Source organism: Cebidichthys violaceus, unplaced genomic scaffold, assembly GCF_023349555.1.
Source record: "Cebidichthys violaceus isolate CVI_PGR_0920_01 unplaced genomic scaffold, fCebVio1.0.p SCAF_13, whole genome shotgun sequence".
Lineage (NCBI taxonomy): Eukaryota > Metazoa > Chordata > Actinopteri > Perciformes > Stichaeidae > Cebidichthys > Cebidichthys violaceus.
In genome coordinates this window covers 6,957,933-6,977,342 of record NW_027176296.1, presented here as the reverse complement: position 1 = coordinate 6,977,342, position 19,410 = coordinate 6,957,933, and the positions used below count along the sequence as shown (strand labels likewise).

Sequence of the window (19,410 nt, the reverse complement as noted above, 5' to 3'; positions counted from 1 at the left end):
CCTTTATATTATATTGCTTATTATTTAAGAATACGGAAAGCTCCACCCAGAGGTGAATAGCTGAACTTCATGTGTAAAATCAGTGGAATGTCCCATTAAAAAAAATCACCGCTTGAGCTTCATTATTACAATCCCTTCTAGTTTAACTTTAGATCACTGACTGAGCAGTAATGTCACCACTGTGTGATGAGAATGATGACCTCACAACGTGTCAAAAATGAGAAAGTGAAGTTTAGGTTGTTTTCCACGTAAATATTACAAAAGGGCAATAAATATTGCAAATGTATAAATCCACACTGATGGATTAAAACAGAAAATACTTGACATCAGAGGCCGGTTGAGATGCTATATTTCATTTAAGTGTCAATTTCAACATGATTCACCCAAACACATCTGCAATGGGACAAAATTCCCAATTGATTTAAAGTTGTGAAGGAGAGGTGAATATTTGTTTGTAAAAGCATGAGTTAGAGGACTAAAGTGGTTTCTTGCTTGAATCATTTATCGTGTAAAGAACAGAAAGATGAACCAACTGTATGTGGGAACTTTATTGTAACTCACGAGTTTTCAAAACCTCTGATTACCATCTAATTGACCCTGCACCGTAGGCCTGTAGCTTACATTGTATTTCTGTGTAACTCAAGAGTTGCTCAGAGGACACGGTGCACCAGCGCGCCTTTAGGCGTCAAGTCTTCGGTGTAAGTCAAGTGCCGCTGATTGCTCAGAAAAAGCTTTTGTTGGCACAATAAAATATTCTCTGAAAGCTAAACCGCTTCAGCTGACCCAGCTTGGCATAATCCATTACTTTGGGTTTATTATATGATTTGATAATTGAGATTTTTTTTTTTGTGGAGATGCTCAGACCAAGGTTGAACTGTGTTTTTGCTCAACGTCTGTTAGTGTTAACTATTTGCATTATGTATTTGTAAATATGACAACGACAAATCTCTAATTGTGAATAAAGGAAGTTTTATCACAGGAGTCAGATCAATCATGGAGACCTTTGTGCCTGCTGGACGCTCTTTATCGGTCTTCAGGCGGCTATGTTACGCAGTGGGACATTTCCTAAACGACCTGTGCGGCGCTATGTGGTTCGCCTACCTGCTGGTCTACCTGCACTCCGTGCTCGGTTTTCACAGCACCAATGCCGGTGTGATGCTGCTACTTGGCCAGATAGCGGACGGAGTCTTCACGCCTCTGGTGGGTTATGGATCCGACAGAACAGTGTGCGTCTACGGCAAGAGGAAAACCTGGCACCTATTTGGTAAGTACCTGAGAAACGACTTACAGGAAGATTTCTATAAATAAACAAAAGTAGTATATCCTAATTAAAAGTAGGGTTCCAATTAGTTCCATCACTAATTAGAACCCTAAGTAAGTAACGGAAGCAATACTGCAGTGTAAAAATACTTTGTTACAAGTGAAAGTTCTGCATCCAAAACTAGAAAATGTACAAAAGTAGAAAAAGTGAAGCCTCTGGGCTTCCTTTATACACTCTTGCACCGAGCCAATAATAGTTAAAAAGCTGGAGAATGCAGGCTGTCCTGTTGTACGTTTTTCGATGTAATACTCTCTAAACGAATAAAGGCATTTTACCTTTGCCCGGTGTGAGTCTGCCTGAAGTAAGCCCAGAAGGTTTCCCTTTTTCTACAGTTGACACCTTGCATTCTTGTATAATGCATTCATGGAGCCGATTTTGGTTAGGCATACTTTACATACTGCCGAGTAACATCATCTATGGTATCATAAATTATTAGTTAATTTAAATCTGCAAAGTAACTGAAGCTGTCAAATAAATGTAGTGGAGTTACAATAAATGGACATACAATATTTGCCTCCAAAGTGTAATGGAGAAAAAGTATAAAGTAGTAAATACTCGAGTAAAGTATACAACCACAGAAAAAGTAGTCTTACTTGAACAAATGTAATTAGTTACATTCCACCACTGCTTATAATGCAGAATGGCCCCTTTCAGTGTAATATATATTATTGGATTATTATTATTGATGCAACGTGTAGCAGTATTTAATAAAGCTGGTTGAAGTCCAGCTATATTCCACTACTTTATAAACGATGTTCAATCTATAACAATCTTTTATGTTATTTTTTAATTATGTAAGTAGCTATTTAATAAATGTGCTGGTGCTAGGCTAATTGTTCTTCCTCTGAAATGTGGTGGAGTAGAAGTTGCATAAAATGGAAATAGCCTACTCAAGTGAAGTAGCCTATATAACATCTCCTACAACAGCTCCTTCAGTAAATGTGATTTTGGCTACTGATATTATAGAGATATAATGTGCAGAATGCTTCAGTGACCTAATAGGCAATGCAAAGTCCAAGATAGACCACCATAATATTAATAGGCTTATTTTGTTAGAGAGCTGGAACTCTCTCCCCAAACACATCCGAGACTGCACTGACCTTTCCATATTCAAATCACAAATCAAATCCCACCTTTACAGAACTTTACAGCTTTTAATGTGTGACAAATGTGTGTTCTATGTTTTTAGTGTTTAGATTTTTTTATGATGATTTTAATGTTTGCAAAGTGTCTTTGAGAATTTTGAAAAGCGCCAAATAAATAAAACATATTATTATTATTATTATTGTTATATGCTACCTCTCTAAACAGAGCAGGTGTTTAATAATATTCTATTCTAAATAACAATATTCTATTAAAATAATTCCCCCTCTACTTTCAGGAACCGTTTGTGTTGTTTTGTCTTTCCCCTTCCTTTTCAACCGCTGCCTGGCCTGTAACGACAACACTCCTCAGCAGGCTCAGATGCTTTACTACACCCCCTTTGTCATCATCTTCCAGCTCGGCTGGGCAGCCACTCAGATCTCACACCTCTCCCTCATCCCAGAGCTTGTGTCCAGCGAGAGCGACAAGGTGGAGCTTACTGCGTACAGGTGAAGTGACGTCTTCAAGGCCTCAGTTACAGGAACATATTTCCTATTCTGTCCTCTCAATCACAGAGGAAGCAAAACTGATCAGTTCACTTACAGTGGAAGATTTCTATCAGGCCTATAATATTCTTAACAAAACAATTCCTGGTGCTTATACACAGGTTTTTGAGACAGCAGTGAAAGTTGCAGTTTACAGTCAACTAGGTGAGGATTTGGCCTCGGGGAGCAACAGCAGTAAATAGTCATAATCTGGTGTAGTTAATTGTCAGTCAAATTACCCGTTGTTGAAGTCATCTTGTTTTTACAGCTTTCAGACTGGAATATTTGACTTTGTCTGAATATGAAAACATGAAGCATGGGGTCAGTTCTTCCATTGTTTTCCTTCTCTTCATCCATCCAGCTTCCTTCCTAGTCTCTCCTGTTTCCTCCGTACAATCCTTGCCTCACTCCCATATTTGAAAAGTTGTCACAGCTTCCTCTAATGTTCTGTCAGAACTACGTAGACTCAGATCAATGCCACAGCCTATTATTAAGGCAGTGGAAGTGAAACAATGAGGCAGCCAAATTCCTAGTGAAAAGGAAAGAGATGTAACTCCTTTCATCATGTTGTCCAGAGCCGCGCAAATATTGAAGCAAAAACAAGATGCCTCTGTGTCTTCTGTTATCGTTCGGTTAAAACTGTAAAAAAGAAGTTACTGTTTGTTTCAATTATATTCCTCGTTGTGTAGGCATGCCTTCACTGTGGTGGCCAACATCCTGGTGTACACTGTGGCCTGGCTCCTCTTTAACTTCCAGTCTCAGCACAATGTGGACCCCTCCTTCACAGACAGCCTGGGCCGGGTGGACATCCCTCTGTTCGGGGTAAGAGGAGAAATGCCAGAGACATACCACACTCCTGCAAAATCACTATTTGTACTCTATCTCTCTTTCTTTGTCTGTAGACACTGGCCCTCATACTACTGGGCACTGGAACTTTGTTCTCTCTAATATTCCATGTCGGCACAAAAGAGGGCATGTCGGCCTCAGAGAGCGAGAATCAGCTGATCAGACCTTCCCCCTCGCAGGATGCTTTCCCTGGTCCTGTATTTCAGTGGAAGCATTGGCTGAAGGAGCCTTCCTTCTACCAGGTAAACCTGTGCTGAATCAGAAAGTTTCTCCTCTTCTTTCTCACACAAAATGAGATTGTATACTTTGGATAGAATTTGTGGTTAAATCACATGTACCTACTACACCTGTGGTGTTTTTATACATTTGAAAGAATTTTCCTGTCACACTTGGCAACCATTTGCTTCCATTAATTTGAAAAATCCAATTAACACAGGGTATAATAATATAACATATATATGATAAACATTAGGGCTGGGTGTTGAACCTCAATATGCACTGACCAAAATGTGTTCATAGCATCAATGCCAGGACAAAACGCATTGACTGTTTGGTGAAATTCTTAGCCTTGGTAACTTATTTGGGTCAGATATTTCCTCATTTAAATAATAGTTTTGGTGACTTTCTTTTGATCAGCATTGTTTTCAGAAGTTTCTAGAGTATGCTAATTGATTTCCATACTAACAAAAATCTAATACTGTATAGCAAACATTAAAAATGGTCAGCAAGAATGTGAATGTATTTTTTGTAGGTGTGTTTGCTAAAACTTGCAAAAACACTGAATTGGTCCTTTACATCTTGCAACAGGTGGCTTTCCTGTACATGTTTACCCGACTGATAGTCAACTTATCTCAGACCTACATCTCCGTTTACCTCACAGACTCACTGATGTTACCAAAGGTAAGGCCACACAGTGTGTTTTCATACAGTGACTTGATTAACTCATCATGTAGCCTCTACTTGTGAAATGTCTGTGTTGCAATTTAAACACTAGTGTCCCTCCTCTCTCCTCAGAACTTCATCGCGATCATACCTCTGGTGATGTATGTCAGCGGCTTTGTTTGCTCTCCGGCCATGAAACCAGTCAGCAAGCTCATAGGAATCAATGTGAGTCTCGATATAAATATGATATATTTTGGCAACTCTGTCAACATATTGGCAACAACACTCCCTTGTGTTATGAATTCATCCCCGTTGCATGAATAATAAATGATTAATTACACAAAAAAGTTATATTGAAATTAAATGTGTTTGTCTGTTATCAGGTTACGTATTTCGTCGGCCTGTTGATGGTGTTTGGCTTCGCCACCTGGGTGTTTGTGGACAAGAGCATGGGAGTTAAGAGCATCTATGGAGCAGCTGTGCTGCTGGGAGCCGGTTCGGCTACAATCCTGGTCATTTCTCTGTCCATGACGGCCACACTCATCGGGGAGCAGACGGTAGGTGGAGGGGAACTAACCTACAACATTTTATAGCTTTGCAGGAGAGAAGGAATATAAAAGAACAAGGCTGGCCATATTCTATATTTCTTTTGATGTCAACAAATCCCATAAAAAAAGCTAATATCAATAATAAAATGATCCTATCAACAAGTATAGTCTGTGTGTCCAAAGCTTGATGCATCTTATTCTTCTGTGTCTTTCACTGGAGCTCCAATGTTGTCTAATCATGTTAAAAACATTTCAATAAGGCCAGACTTCATTAGAATTGAACAATAATTGAATACACATGCATACAATTTGAATAGTGCAAAGTCTTTGGCGATTGAAATCCATCCTTAAGTAGGATAAACGAGGGGTAGTGATGCTGAGGTCAGATAAGGCCTAATCCCCCTGGAGTCCAGACACTGGTGGTGGTGGTGAAAGGAGTTGCTGCAATCTGATGATGAATGAGGAGCATGACTGTGATGATGACTGGAGGTGACTGGGGTGGAGAAGGGTCGCATCCGATTTGAGCTGAAATGACAACTGACAGCAACCGAGAGGAGAACATTTTTAAAGTTTGACAGCAACGATGTGATTGGCTTAAGGAAACTGTGCAGAACCACATTGGTTAATTTAAAGTGAACACCCACAATCAGCTGATCGAGTAATCACAAGTAGAGAGAGAGACTGTGATTAGATAAATAGATGGATACTTTATTCATCCCGCAAGGGGAAATGTTTGTTACAGCAGCAAAAAATATACTAAAGCAATTAAAATAACAGAGTAAAAATATTCATATAAAAAATGCACAGTATATACAATGAAATAGTATAGTATTAAATGAACTAACTAAACAGTAGTGCAAAGATTAACCAGCAGCAAACAAACAGTGTAGCAGTGTTATAGTCTTGTGGATGATTTGGCCAGAAGTGATTTATTATAAAGTCTTATTGCAGTGGGCAGGAATGTTCTCCTGTATCTGTCCTTGTGTCCCTGCAGTAGGTGGTGGAGAGGGTGGTCCGGGTTATCCAATATGGATAATGGTTTCTTCAGTGTCCTCCTCTCCACCACCTTTTCCAGAGTGTCCAGTTTGCAGCCAATGATGGAGCCGGCCTTCTTAACCAGTTTGTTATGTATAAAAAGGAGAGTAAAGATAGTCTTCCTGACTGAACTTCTGCTGAAGCTTTATATAAATGATTCACACTGAGTGACATGTTCCTTCGTTAGTTTATTTTGAGTTAATAAAGCATGCTGCTGCTCTAAATACTCACACTAGAGCAGCAATGAATAAATCTGTATGAAAATAGTTCCCAACAAATATATAATTTTCTTCTGCTAACGTTTTGCAAAAAACTACAGTGCCCAGTTGTTTTAGGAAATGACTGAGCCTTTTTCAAAGTGAAGCCATATATTTGTGACCTGTTTTAGAGATCTTCAGTAGGAACAAATGTACTTGTAACTGACAGCAACAGACAGGGCAGGGGAGTCAAAAAGAACTGAGCGACACACATTGTTGGCAACAGTTGAGTGCCATGGCTGAACAGTGACAGTAACAGCAAAGTAGTTCACCAGTGTGCTAAAAATTTTCTTTTAAAAAACAAAAATACTGCCTATAGGGGTACAAATAAAAAGAAAATCACATGCCACTTCAAAATTTACTTTGTGGTTAATGTTCAAGAAAAATGAGGTCAACGCAAGGAAGAAATAAACAGCTACCCTCTTGTTTCAAACGTCCCATCAGAAACAGCCATCAAGTCACAGGACAGCTGAAGGTCTAAAGCAGGAGTGGGCAATTACTTTCCCCAAGGGGCCACATGAGAAACAGGGACTGTTGTGGAGGGCCGGACCAATAGACTGAAGTCAATCCCGCTCTATATTATTCCACCTCTTTATGAAAAGTAAATTGTATGGTTTTAATAAGCTGTGGTAAGACTAAATATTATGATCAGTGGTGAAATTAAAACTAAGTATATTTGCTTAAGTACTGTACTTATGTACAAATTCAAGGTACTTTACTTGAGTATTTCCATTTTATTCAACTTTGTACTAGCTACTTTGTACATTATGATTTTTCAAACCTTTCCTAACTACCCAAACTGAACAACAGAGTATAAAGGAGTTAAAATGAGCTCCACCTGAAACATTTGCAGCAGGAATAATGATCCAAACAAATATACATTTGTAATATCCATATATAGTAAAACACTGACAGGAATCATGTTTCTTATAAATTAGTACTTTTATTACTATTATTTGTAGTCCAATGACCTCATTTTCTGTTTGTCAGTTCAATTTTCAATTCAATTTATTTTTGTATAGCCCAAAATCACAAATTAGCCTCAGAGGACTTTACAATCTGTACACATACGACATCCTCTGTCCCAGGACCCTCACATCGGAAACAGGAAAAACTCCCCCAAAAAAACCCTTTAACGGGGAGAAAAGTGGAAGAGACCTTAGGGAGAGCAACAGGGGAGGGATCCCTCTCTCAGGATGGACAGAAGTGCAATAGATGTCATGTGTACAGAATGAACAACATAACAGAATTGCACAGAGACTCCAGTGAAGAAGCAAAGTCAGTAATGTGCGTTAATGGTATTGGTAATATAGAACAGTAATGCGAGTAATAATAAAAATGATATTAGCAGTGGGAGTCAGCAGGGCCATATAGGGAGGAAGGACCAGAGTCCAGATATAACCACGATCCATTGAAACCTGTGAGGCGAGAAAGCACAAAGACTCTGGGGAAGAAGCTAAATTAGTAATCAGCATTAATTGGACAACAATTCATACAGAAGGAGATGAAGAAGAGGAGAGAGGAGCTCAGTGTATCCCAAGTCCCCCGGCAGTCTAGGCCTATATCAGCGTATCGGGCTGGTCCAAGGCAAACCTGAGCCAGCCCTAACTATAAGTGTGACAAAGTGGGTGAGAACACACCATTTGCCCCAAATTACACTAATCTTTATTGATTCAGTTTGCATTTCATGCACTGAAAAAAATGATACTTTGGACTAACCTAAAAAAAAAATACTCTCACTTGTTACATGTAAATGTATTAGTTTTTCTCAAATTATATTTATGATTTGATTGAAACCTAAAATTTTATTAAATACAAATCAAAATATTAATTTGGAAAAAGTAAAAAAAAATATTCACACAAAGAAAAAATATTATTTGTTATAAAGACCATAGACCATTTTTTTACTTTGATACAACTTAATTTTTTATTTTGGGAAAACCTTATTTTCTATTACATAAAAGCAAAATTTTTACTTTAGACTAAAGTAATTAAAATACTCTTAATTTGTTACACGTAAATGTATTAGTTTTTCTCAAATCATATTTTTGATTTGGTTGAAACCTGAAATTTTGTTTCAATACAAATCAAAATATTACTTTTCAACAAGACAAAAAATTACATTCACACAAAGTAAAATAATTAATTATAAAGACCAAAAAACTTTTTTTTTTACATTGATACAACTTTATTTTTCAATTTGGAAAAACCTTATATTTTCTATTACATACAAGCAAAGTTTTTACTTCAGACTAAACTAATCAAAACACTCTAATTTGTTACAGGTAATTTTATTAATTTTTCTGAAGTTATATTTATGTTTTAGTACAAACTATAATTTTAATTACACAATAATCACATATTTAATTTAGTCCAAAGTAAAAAGGTTACTTAATGTAGATGAATATATATTTTCTTGTTGCTTTTTTACAACCTAAACTTTTACTATAAACAATAGCTAAATTTGCTAGAATATAAAACATTTTGTTACAGTCAGTGTCTAATTTAGTTCACTTCAAAAGATTCACATAAATCTTAACATGAACAACATGGTTACATCTCTCCATAAAAACATGAGACAATGGAAAAGCCATTACTGTTTCTAACATTGTAAAACTGGTTTGGACATCTCTCCTTTAAAATGTGAGACAATGTAATACCCATGAAGAATATTTGAATACAAGTTACATAACCACAAAACACATGCTGTATCCAAATATCTTTTCATTGATTCAATATTTAGAGTTTGACACTCAGACTGAACACTCTGCGTGTCATCTTCTGTGGTTCGATTTCCATGATTAGTTTTTGCAGCGCATCAAAAGTGTTTTAGCTGACTTGGATAGCTCAAGTTTAGAGCATGAATGAGCCCAAATAACATAGCACATGCATGCGCTACTGATGGCAAATCATTAAGGACTTCCACACCATTGATAACAATTCCAATGTCGTGTGGTGGCTGGAGGCAATCCTCCTCCCTGATGACAAAAAACACCATTTCGCACCTCTCAAGCTCTGTTCCAGCTTCATCCTTCTGAACAACCTGATAAAAGACAATACACTTATTAAAAAAGTTATTCTGATGAAACCAGTTTTTGATGTACCAATTTAAAAAAACTACACCGTTCTCTAAATCAAATCTCAAACAAATCAATTGGAGCTCTAGTAATGCAAAAATGTAACAACTTGCAAAGTCCAGCCGATAATGGCAGCCAAATATTTTTATCATAGCAAATATTTGACATTATCACAAGTACAGCATCCACAGAAGTTATAAATAAAAGATATCCTCCAAAAAGTTATAACATCTGCTGTGACAAAAAAAATATCAAATAGGACAATACAGTAGTATTAATACTTAAATTAAGATTTCCTACAATGTTAAAAGATTGAAACAACTGCTTAGTGTTTTCTGTTTTTCATTAATTTCACTGTGACACTTTACCTCAATGAAATATTTGGATATCATATACATTTTATGTCCGGGCTAAATATTTTTGCACTTTAATTAAAATATTTTAAAATGGTCCAGCAACACTATACAGGGTTTTACAAATATAAACCAGAACAGATACCTTAGTAAAAAACAACTGTTTGTTAAGAACCACTGGGGGACAGAGAACTCCACAATAATTATATGCATAGGCATACTAACATGCATGTACAATAAGCCTGAGTATTTGTATAGGACTAAAGAACATGTATGACCTTGAAAGTTTAAATATGTAATGTTTTATCTTGTCTAAAGCTTATGTGATTAATGCAAAACTACTTACCAGATACTCCTTGAGAAGGTTGTCCCCATCTTCCCCAAGGTACACAACCAGGCACTTAAGCAGACACTCTTTTTAGATTCACCTCAGGGCTCTAGGTGAGAGCACAAACACACAAAATTATTATAAAATGCAAAATGATACTGTCCAATTTTGCCAATTGACTGAAGATGCAAACACTACACAATGAACAAATGGGCCCTTGGAGTTACAGTAATAGTGATCTAGGGCTGTCGCAGTTAAGAAATTTTCCCTGAAATTTTTTGTTTCAAATTACTCAGTTTGTCCTGTTTCAAGTGCTATGTAAATAAGCTATTTTGTAAGGCTAGAATTGGGTATATTGTTGCCTTTTAAATGACAAAAATGACTCTTAATACTAAGTAAATACTTAATTATTATTAAATACAGAACACAGAAGGGAAATGAGATGCAGACTTTCATTTTTTCAACTTTTGCTAATGACAAAGTAAAATGTGCCGCACTCACTTGAAATTCGGTTGGATGGTCAATAGCAATAATAGCACTTTTTGCAAGGCCCTAATGTACACACGCTTTGAGCAAACCATTTTAAAGACCTTTGAAACTCAAAAGATTAATGTAGTACATCTGTCAACAGGTAATCTCTGACTCCAAAGTCGTAAGCAAAGCAAGTACATACGTGATCAAGAACTTTCAGTATATTCCGGGTTTTCTCTCCGATAACTCCTCCCTTCTTTTTGATGATCTCTATCAGCCTGTCGTAGTGCTTGTCCAAGGAAGTGAGGAACCGTGGTTGAAGTGGCACAGTCGTAATTCTTGTAAATTCAGCATTGATCTTTGAAAAACATAATAGCACATGCAAATGTTATAAAACAATACATGTTACATTGCAGATGTGCTTTTTAGTAGGTTTCTTATGATAGGAGAAAATATAATTTACTTTACAAGCCACCACTGACTTATTGCCATTGACTTTAAAAAGTCACATACCTCATCCACTGAGAACAACGCAGGCCATCTCTCTTTCAACTCTTCCACTCCCAATTCCTTTTCCACAATTTCCCGTCTTCACACTGAAAAAGTCTTGTCCATTTTGGACTTTATCACTGAATGATAGTTTTGCTTCTTCACCTCACTTAAAAGTGACAGTCTCTCATTTTCCAATTTGTCTGAGGTCTCTCCAGTAGGAATGTCATGAATGTGGTTGGCCTCTCCTCTCTTAGGTTTCTTTACTTTTTTTGCTGGCAATGCATCTTCTGGAGCTTTGGACTTGAGTGAATTTACAAGCAGTTCAGAACACCCGATGCCCTTCAGCTGAGTACGGTAGTTGCCCATTTTTGTCTTCAGGCGCTGCTTCCACCCATAGCAACCATTGTACGAACCAGGCTCAGAGAGACATGGGTGCTTCTTGAGTAGTGCTTCAGCCACGTCACTGAAGTCAGCATCTGTTGGGTAGGCTTTGTACTTAAATATCTCTTCAGCTACCTTATCCAGGATATCTGACTTTAATTTTGAACTCATTGACAATCTTGTCATGTTTGACCTATGCTAATAGCTGCTCTATTGTCTCTGGAATTCCATCAGGCAGAATTAGCTTCCTGGTGTCATCAGAATAACTCGCAACTTGGCTGGCCTTTTCTCTGCCATGTCAGCCCATCCAAAAAGATCTATTAAAAACATAAATAAAAACAGTAATATTAGTGTCATAACATTGGCCATAACATCCAATTCATATTAACAAATGTATTGATATACAACCTTATGCATGAATGTATCTCTTCAGAGAGATGAAGTGCTGTCCACTATGTAGTGAGCCAAAGGATAGGGATCTGTCAGTTCATGCACCCCAACAAGCCGTAGTTCTTTAGGAGTAGATATGACCAAGTCATAAGCTCGATAATGTTCCAGATACCAGGTATCCACTTTTTTGACAATGAAAATGAGTTTCTCTTGTAGAACGATCATATGAACTATTTCCCAAAACTCTGGAAGTCCAGCCAGCAACCTATGGGCTACCACCATTCCAATCCCATAGTTAAAGCCGCTGTAGGATACATTTTTTGCCAGGTTCACATTGTCCATATGTGGGTGTTTCTGTTTCACTGCAAGTGCAATATCTTCATTAATAACATCAAGGGGAAGTGTTGAAACATCAGTAACCTCCAAAGATGGCTTAGAAAATCTACACATGTACAGATTATATGCAGTCTGAAATTGGTGCCTTTGCGCTAACGAGTACAGTACATTTTAGTAACAGTTTGTATGATGAATTACTCTTTTGAAGAAGCTATGTTTTGATTCAAATCTCATAGTCCATAGTGCAACAAGGGGGACAAACTGACGTATCAACTGTGGATAATGCTCCAAGTAATGATGTTTGGGCCGAATTTTTTCATGGGGGAAAACTTCTTTGAATACTGTCCTGTGTTCAGATATCTTGAAGTCAAGATAAGAACTAGAATTCTCAGTGTGAAAAGGTGCAACAACAAGTTCCACAATGTCCTTCAATTCACAAAGGACCTGCCACGCTGGTTCGTTTGATGGAACTCTTGTTCCGATCAAGAGAGGAAGAAATCTCAATAGGCTCCAATTCTCGTGTGCATTTCCTCCAATTGTTCTTTTTGTGGCATAGGTGATTGGCACAAGATGAGGACGATTTGTCTTATCAGTCCACTTAAATGGAAATGTTGTTATGGCTTCATTTAAATCGGCTAATGTAATAATAATAATAATATAATATTTTTTAGAAATTAAGCTAAGTGAATCTGCCATTAAAATTGTATACTGTCATGTTATGTCCACTACAATACAAATTCAACACAAATTATTGAAATAAATTCAAGGTATTCTCTGAAGTGCTGCAATTATATTTTGGGTTTGTCATTTAAACATACATAAAAATAATGTTCAGTTTTCATATTGGGACTTACCAAATTCAGCAATATGGCTACAATTTCGGACCTTTACGGGAAACACCAGCAAACCTGTAAACAAAGGAAAAAGAGAGAAATAACTTTTGTGACAGTTGGCACTATCCATAATTGTCACAACAGACACATTTATTAATTAGGCTTTAGACATACTGGAGGTGTTGTACTATACTGCAAAATACTGACAGCTGAAATAATGGAATATTAATTCCGTTCCTCATTATCTAGTACTTAATAGAGGTGTACTGCGACATTATCTGCAGCTGTTTAATCAAACAAAATTCTGTCTCTGTATTTGTATCTGAATAGAAGACCAGAAGTGGGCAAGGTTTATATCCGTAATTGCCTTAAATCAGGCAAATGTTGTATTTTGTTACCCAATATTCATTGGCAGTGGAATATGTGGCTTTTAAGTATCCAATTAATTTAACAGGCATACAATAATTTATGGAACATATTTTCATATCCAGATAGTGTACTGTTCATCTTTCTCTCACTTTATGTTTTACTAACTTTCTTGATATATCTGACCACCCCATGGATAGAGACAGGGATACTGGCTTAAATACAAGGTAAAACATTGATATTTTAATAATTAGAATGCTTTATTTTAAATTGAGGAAATCACACATACAGCTAAAAACTACATGTTCTAAACTTCATTTTGATGTGTAATTTGTGGTATTTGAAAGAAATGAAGTTGCCACACCAGGCTGCGAAAATACACAAGTTACCTACTTAACTGAAAAGCAAATGGCTAATTATTATGCAGAATGACGGTGTCCGACCTGGGCTGACATGGCGGAAGAACGGGAGAACGAGAGAACATAGCGATCGCTGTTCTATAATGTGTAGAATATGATAGGACTAGCTGGTTGGTGAAATCAAAGTCATATGTTGTTCCTATGAGGCGGCAGTGTGGTTCATACAGTAAACAGACCGCTCTGGCTCTGTAACCATGTGGGCTGTGGATGCCAAGCAGCAGGCAAACAGCACGTCAACTCCGATTTTTATTTTTTTTTGTTTCAAACAGTTTTACTAAATCTTTTTTTCGTTTTTACTCCAAAGATATATGGCAGTAACGTGCATTTCGTCTCACCTTTTTCGCCACTCTGCCATATTATGTCCGTATTATGTGTGTGTGTGTGTGGTGCGGGAAGCCCGCCTTCACCGTATTAAAACATGTCCCTAGTCCAGACCCAGAGCAGGACCGGCTTTCTCTCAGTTTACTCTACCGCTAAAGAAAAGCGAGCGACAGCTAAATAACATTAGCAACAATATTAACTTTCAGAAGGAGGAAACAAAAGCAGCTAGCATTCGCTAACGTTAGCTAGCGTTCGCTAACATGTGTGAAATATAAAGGCAGTCAACAGACTTACAGTTTACAGAGTGTTAAGTAGTTGTACATTCTCCCACTAACGATAAATATGCAAATATCCATTATTACCTTGTTTAAATGAGTTCCCTTGAAGAGCAGAAGGTTTTCACTTCAGAAGTTCAGCGAAGCGAGGTAATGGCGGACATCAGAACCCACAAGTAGCGACCAGATGCGACGTCATATGGTCACGTGGTGGTCACGTGACATGTAAACCTCTGGTCTTAAGTGAAAATACAATTTGACTGAAAGAATTGCTTTTAATTTGGTCTATGGGGAGTGATATTTGCTTTTAGGCAAAGTGAATAAAACATGTTTAAACCGGAAAACCATGATTTCCGATTAGACCAAATTAAAAATATACTTTACATGAATGATACACATTCACTTTTTTCAGTGTGAGTTGCTTTGTTACTTACCATACACACCATGTGTTCTAGAGGTTAAAGGAGGAGCCACCCAATCATTTCCTCTATTTATACTCTGGATGATGTCAGCAGTGATGTCAGAGGGTCAGAACAAGTACAGGGGGAGAAGAGTTTGTATAGATATGTTTGTAGGTTAGTTATGAATTTACATTGGTGTAAGTGTATAGCAAATTGTAAACTATATACAACTGTTGGCTACCTAAAGGTGCTGTAAGGTATAGCTTGTGTCTATTAATTATTGGAGTCAGTAAGTGTTGTCACCTCTACTCATGGTAGAAGCTAGAGCCTGCTGATAGAAGGCTTTATATAAGGAAATGACTTTGACTGTACAGGGGGAAAAAAGGAACATCAGTGTGTAGCTGTGTGCACCTGATTAAGTTATTTTATGATGAGATGAGTTTATTCAGTTAAGCTAAGTTAACCGTGTGTTTGTTTTGTTCTATATATGTTTGGTTACACGTGTAGCAGGGCACTTTTGTAAATAAAACACCTTTTTGTTATCTGGAGAAAGTCTCTTGTGTCTGCCTCCTACCACTACAGAAGCCACTCTGGTCAGGCTTCACCACGATAAGCACTATCAAAAAGGAGATTCAATTTGTGCTTTGATGTGGCGACACTCATGATCCTTGATCTCTATCTTGTTTGGCAGCAAAGTGGAGCCTTTGTTTATGGATCGATGAGCCTCACGGACAAGGTGGCTAACGGCGTGGGGGTTGTCCTCATCCAGAGCATACGACCAGACAAGTGAGTGTCTCTGTGACTGAGTCCTTTTAACTGATGCGCCATTAGAATGAAAGTTTGAAGGAAGCTGTCAGAAAAGACGCGGGCATCTCCCACAAGACACATCAACCACAAAACAATTTTCATCTCTCTCTCTCTCTCTCTCTCTCTCTCTCTCTCTCTCTCTCTCTCTCTCTCTCTCTCTCTCTTTCTCTCTGGCCAGACAACCATAACTTATGATTTTTATTTAACCTTTATTTAGCTAGGTTATTTCATTTGAGTAGTTGAATCTTGTTTACAAGAAGGATGGCAGTGTAAAAGTTCCACCACTTAAAAACACAGAACAGACTTTGAAATAGATAAAAACTGTAAAAGTTTTAAAACAACTTGCAGCCTTTGGGCCGGGTTGTAACATATGCGAGAGGTCCAAATCCCGGACGAGCCCCCATATGTTACAACCCGGCTCAAAGGCTGCAACATGAAGGTGTGGCTTGTCAGCGGCCGATCAACATCCTGAAAGACAGAAGGACAGCAAACAGGACACAGAGGAAGGTGGAAGGGAGGGGTCGTCACAGATGCTTATAAAATAATCTAGTTTAAAATGTCTCTACATCTCATTCTAGGATGAGGGTCCAAAAACTTTAAAAGTGCTTTCAGGGATTCTAGGGATGACGTAGCGAATGTGTTCGCAGGATGGGAAGATGACAGCTGTTGTGTATCTATATTTTTTCCAAATAGTTCCTTAAAAGAGTTGTTCCCAACCTTTTTTGCTTGTGACTCCTTCATTTGAAGAAATATATCATCATTACCTCTTGTCTGTCTGAAATTGTACACTATTTCACAGAAAAGAGACTCTAAAAAAATAAAAAATATCAGCTCTCCACCCCTTTGTGAGAGGCCCTGGCGCTCAGGTTGAGAACATAGTTCATATTTCTCTGCCTCAGATAGACCTCCATTGTTAAAAATATAAACGCCTCAATGACCCATATGATTGTACCAGGTGACGTGTTCCTTCACTACAATACACGTGGGAACTGTAGTTTATTTTTCAATTACAGCTACCGCCTGAAACACTCACTAGAGCACCAAATTTGTTTTAATCCACGGCTGAAAATAGTTGGAACCCTAACCACCTTTCTTCAGTAGGAAGCAAGTGCCACGGACTTGGTAGGGAAGTATTGAGAGATATGATATTGATGTCAGATAGAAACATACAGAGTAACACCAGCGTTCTCCTTTAATTTATGAATACTTGTATGTTTTTTTCCTACAAAATGAATTCAGTAAATAGTCGATTTTTCTCAAGATTCATGCAGCTTTATTGCACACAGTTGACCCCTTCACTTCTCAAAGACCAAAGACCACAACTTTAACCAAAGTTCTTCTCATGTTCTTTTCTCTCTAACAGCATAGAGATCTGCGACCCGGACTGTGTTGGGTTTTATCGTGACGTCATGGTTTCGGTAACCGGGGGTGTGGCCGTGGCTGCAGCTCTTTGCCTGATCACTCTTGTAATCTGGCCAATAAGGATACGGAACAGTTAAGAGTTCAAAATCTGCACCGCAGTCATTGGTAGTGATTGGACTCATACCTGCGCACACAGAGAAAACAACCTGTCATGTCAGAACAGAGCACATTTGTAGTTAACGTCCACAAGGAATATGCCTTTCTGACTAATCTTTAAAATATCTGACAAATATTTTACGTAATTGACTTTGATTATTTTCCCGAAATATTTTGAGGTTTTGAGAGAAAAGCAAGGAGAGTGGTGCAGAAGATAAAGCGATACTACCACCTAGTGTATGAATCTGTAACTACACTGCGTTCCCTGAGGGATATACAGGTACATTTCTAATAATATATACGTATATTTAACGAGAGTATATTAAAAGCTTCACATCACAGGTGAAGTTTCCTTTAAAAAGATCTTTAATGGGTTCAATTGTGTAGAAGAAAAAATAAAATCACAGACTCATAAATATAAAATATTTCGTATAGATATCTAAGTCTAAGTGAGGGCAACTGATAGATATACCATGACCTGGATGACAGAGAATCGTTGCAGACATTGGATATTGATATACATGAGACCCAGTATAATCTATTACTGAGAAGGAAGCCACACACACACACACACACACACACACACACACACACACACACACACACACACACAGAGGATATATAACTAATAATCAACCTTGACGTTTTATTAATGTTATTGTGTGTTTATGTTATTGCATGTTCATTTTTTTTCATGCCAATAAAGCCACATTGGAGAGTGATTGTGATATATATTCTTCCTTAAATGGAAATGAAAATCAACTTCAGCTGTTTCAACCATTCATTTGTGGGTCCTGTTTTCTCATGAGCGTGTATTGGTTCACTGCAGTTAGGGTAGAAGTTTGTATTTCTTAAGCTTTGATTTGTCACCTTCTAATCCTTAGTTTTGTCAATTTCAGTTTTCCTTTTGTGGTCACCCTTTATTGTGCAGCCTTATTCATTTTATTCAGACTAAGAAAACAGGTTTAGTTTTACTTGACTACTTGTAGTGAGGAAATCAGAATGCAGCACAGTTATTTTTGCCTCGGCTCCACACCCAAAGTGAATTTATACACTGAAACAAAGATATAAAAGAAAGTTAACAAAATACATACATCCTGTGGAGTGTGAGAAACAATGTAAGCGGGGACCTGTGAGGACAAAGAAAAAGGACAAGTATTTATGTTGAATGAGAGATTAGCACTGACAAGCAAACTAATTAAATCATATTGGTCAACTTTTCACTTTTTTTTTTTTCTTAATGCACCAGTGTGATTTTAATAACCAGACCCCATCAAGATTAATTTTTGACTAAAAAAATGTTGTCTAAGAGATTCTTCATTGAAGACAATTTTACAACTGTCTAAAGATTAACATTACAAGGTGAAACATATAAAAACACTTTATTTATAGTCTTATCTTTACTATAATCAGTGGTGGAGGACGTGTTCAGATCCTTAAGTGCTAATACCGTATAAGATAAAAACATTACAGGTAAAAGCCCTGCATTGAAAATGTTAAGTAATCAGGAAAATGTACTCAATGTAGAAAAATGGCCTCTGTGTGACGGTTATGCCAATTTATATATATCATTAGATTATTATTACTCATGCATTAATGTAAAAGCAGGATTTTACTGTTGTAGTTGGTTGAGGTGTAACTAATCTTAATTAGTTTTTATAGGACTGCAACTGATGATTATTTTCATTATGAAATCATCTGCAGATTATTTTATCCATTAATCCAGTGATTGTTTGGTTTGTAAGAATTCTGAAAATAGTGAGAAATGCTCATCACAATTACCCAAAGTCACACTCTTACAATGCTTGTTTACAACATTTTGATGAAGTAATTTTCTGTCATTCAACTAACCGTAACTGTACTTTTTTTAAACTGTTGGGCAATTTAATTTATAATAAAACCATACGTTTTATATAAAGTTAGTTAACTAGTAACTAAAGCTGTCCAATAAATGTTGCAGATTAAAAATTACAGGTACAAGTATACCTCAAATTTGCAATAATTAAGTAAATGTATTTCACCACTAATTGAAGCAAGAATTTACAAAACTACTGTTTAAGAACTATATTGTCTGGCGGAAGACTATGATGAGGATCATGTTTATTACATGTTAACTTTTGTTAAT

The 19,410-nt window shown here is 37.1% G+C and overlaps 1 protein-coding gene and 1 long non-coding RNA gene across 2 annotated transcripts; one reads left to right on the top strand and one right to left on the bottom strand.

Moving 5' to 3' along the window:
- Positions 1-993: 993 nt before the first annotated feature.
- mfsd12b (major facilitator superfamily domain containing 12b) lies at positions 994-17,560 on the top strand. Its single transcript, XM_068707567.1, has 9 exons — positions 994-1,264; positions 2,703-2,913; positions 3,639-3,771; positions 3,852-4,037; positions 4,603-4,695; positions 4,810-4,902; positions 5,061-5,234; positions 15,652-15,746; positions 17,131-17,560. The coding sequence occupies exons 1-9, from the start codon at positions 994-996 to the stop codon at positions 17,264-17,266; spliced, it is 1,392 nt and encodes a 463-aa protein (XP_068563668.1). The 3' UTR covers positions 17,267-17,560.
- LOC137870372 (uncharacterized) lies at positions 8,873-14,729 on the bottom strand. The gene is made up of 6 exons (XR_011102699.1): positions 14,647-14,729; positions 13,200-13,253; positions 11,260-11,936; positions 10,949-11,104; positions 10,294-10,384; positions 8,873-9,560 (listed from the first exon to the last, which is right to left on the bottom strand). It is a non-coding gene; the product is annotated as an uncharacterized lncRNA (long non-coding RNA).
- Positions 17,561-19,410: the final 1,850 nt, after the last annotated feature.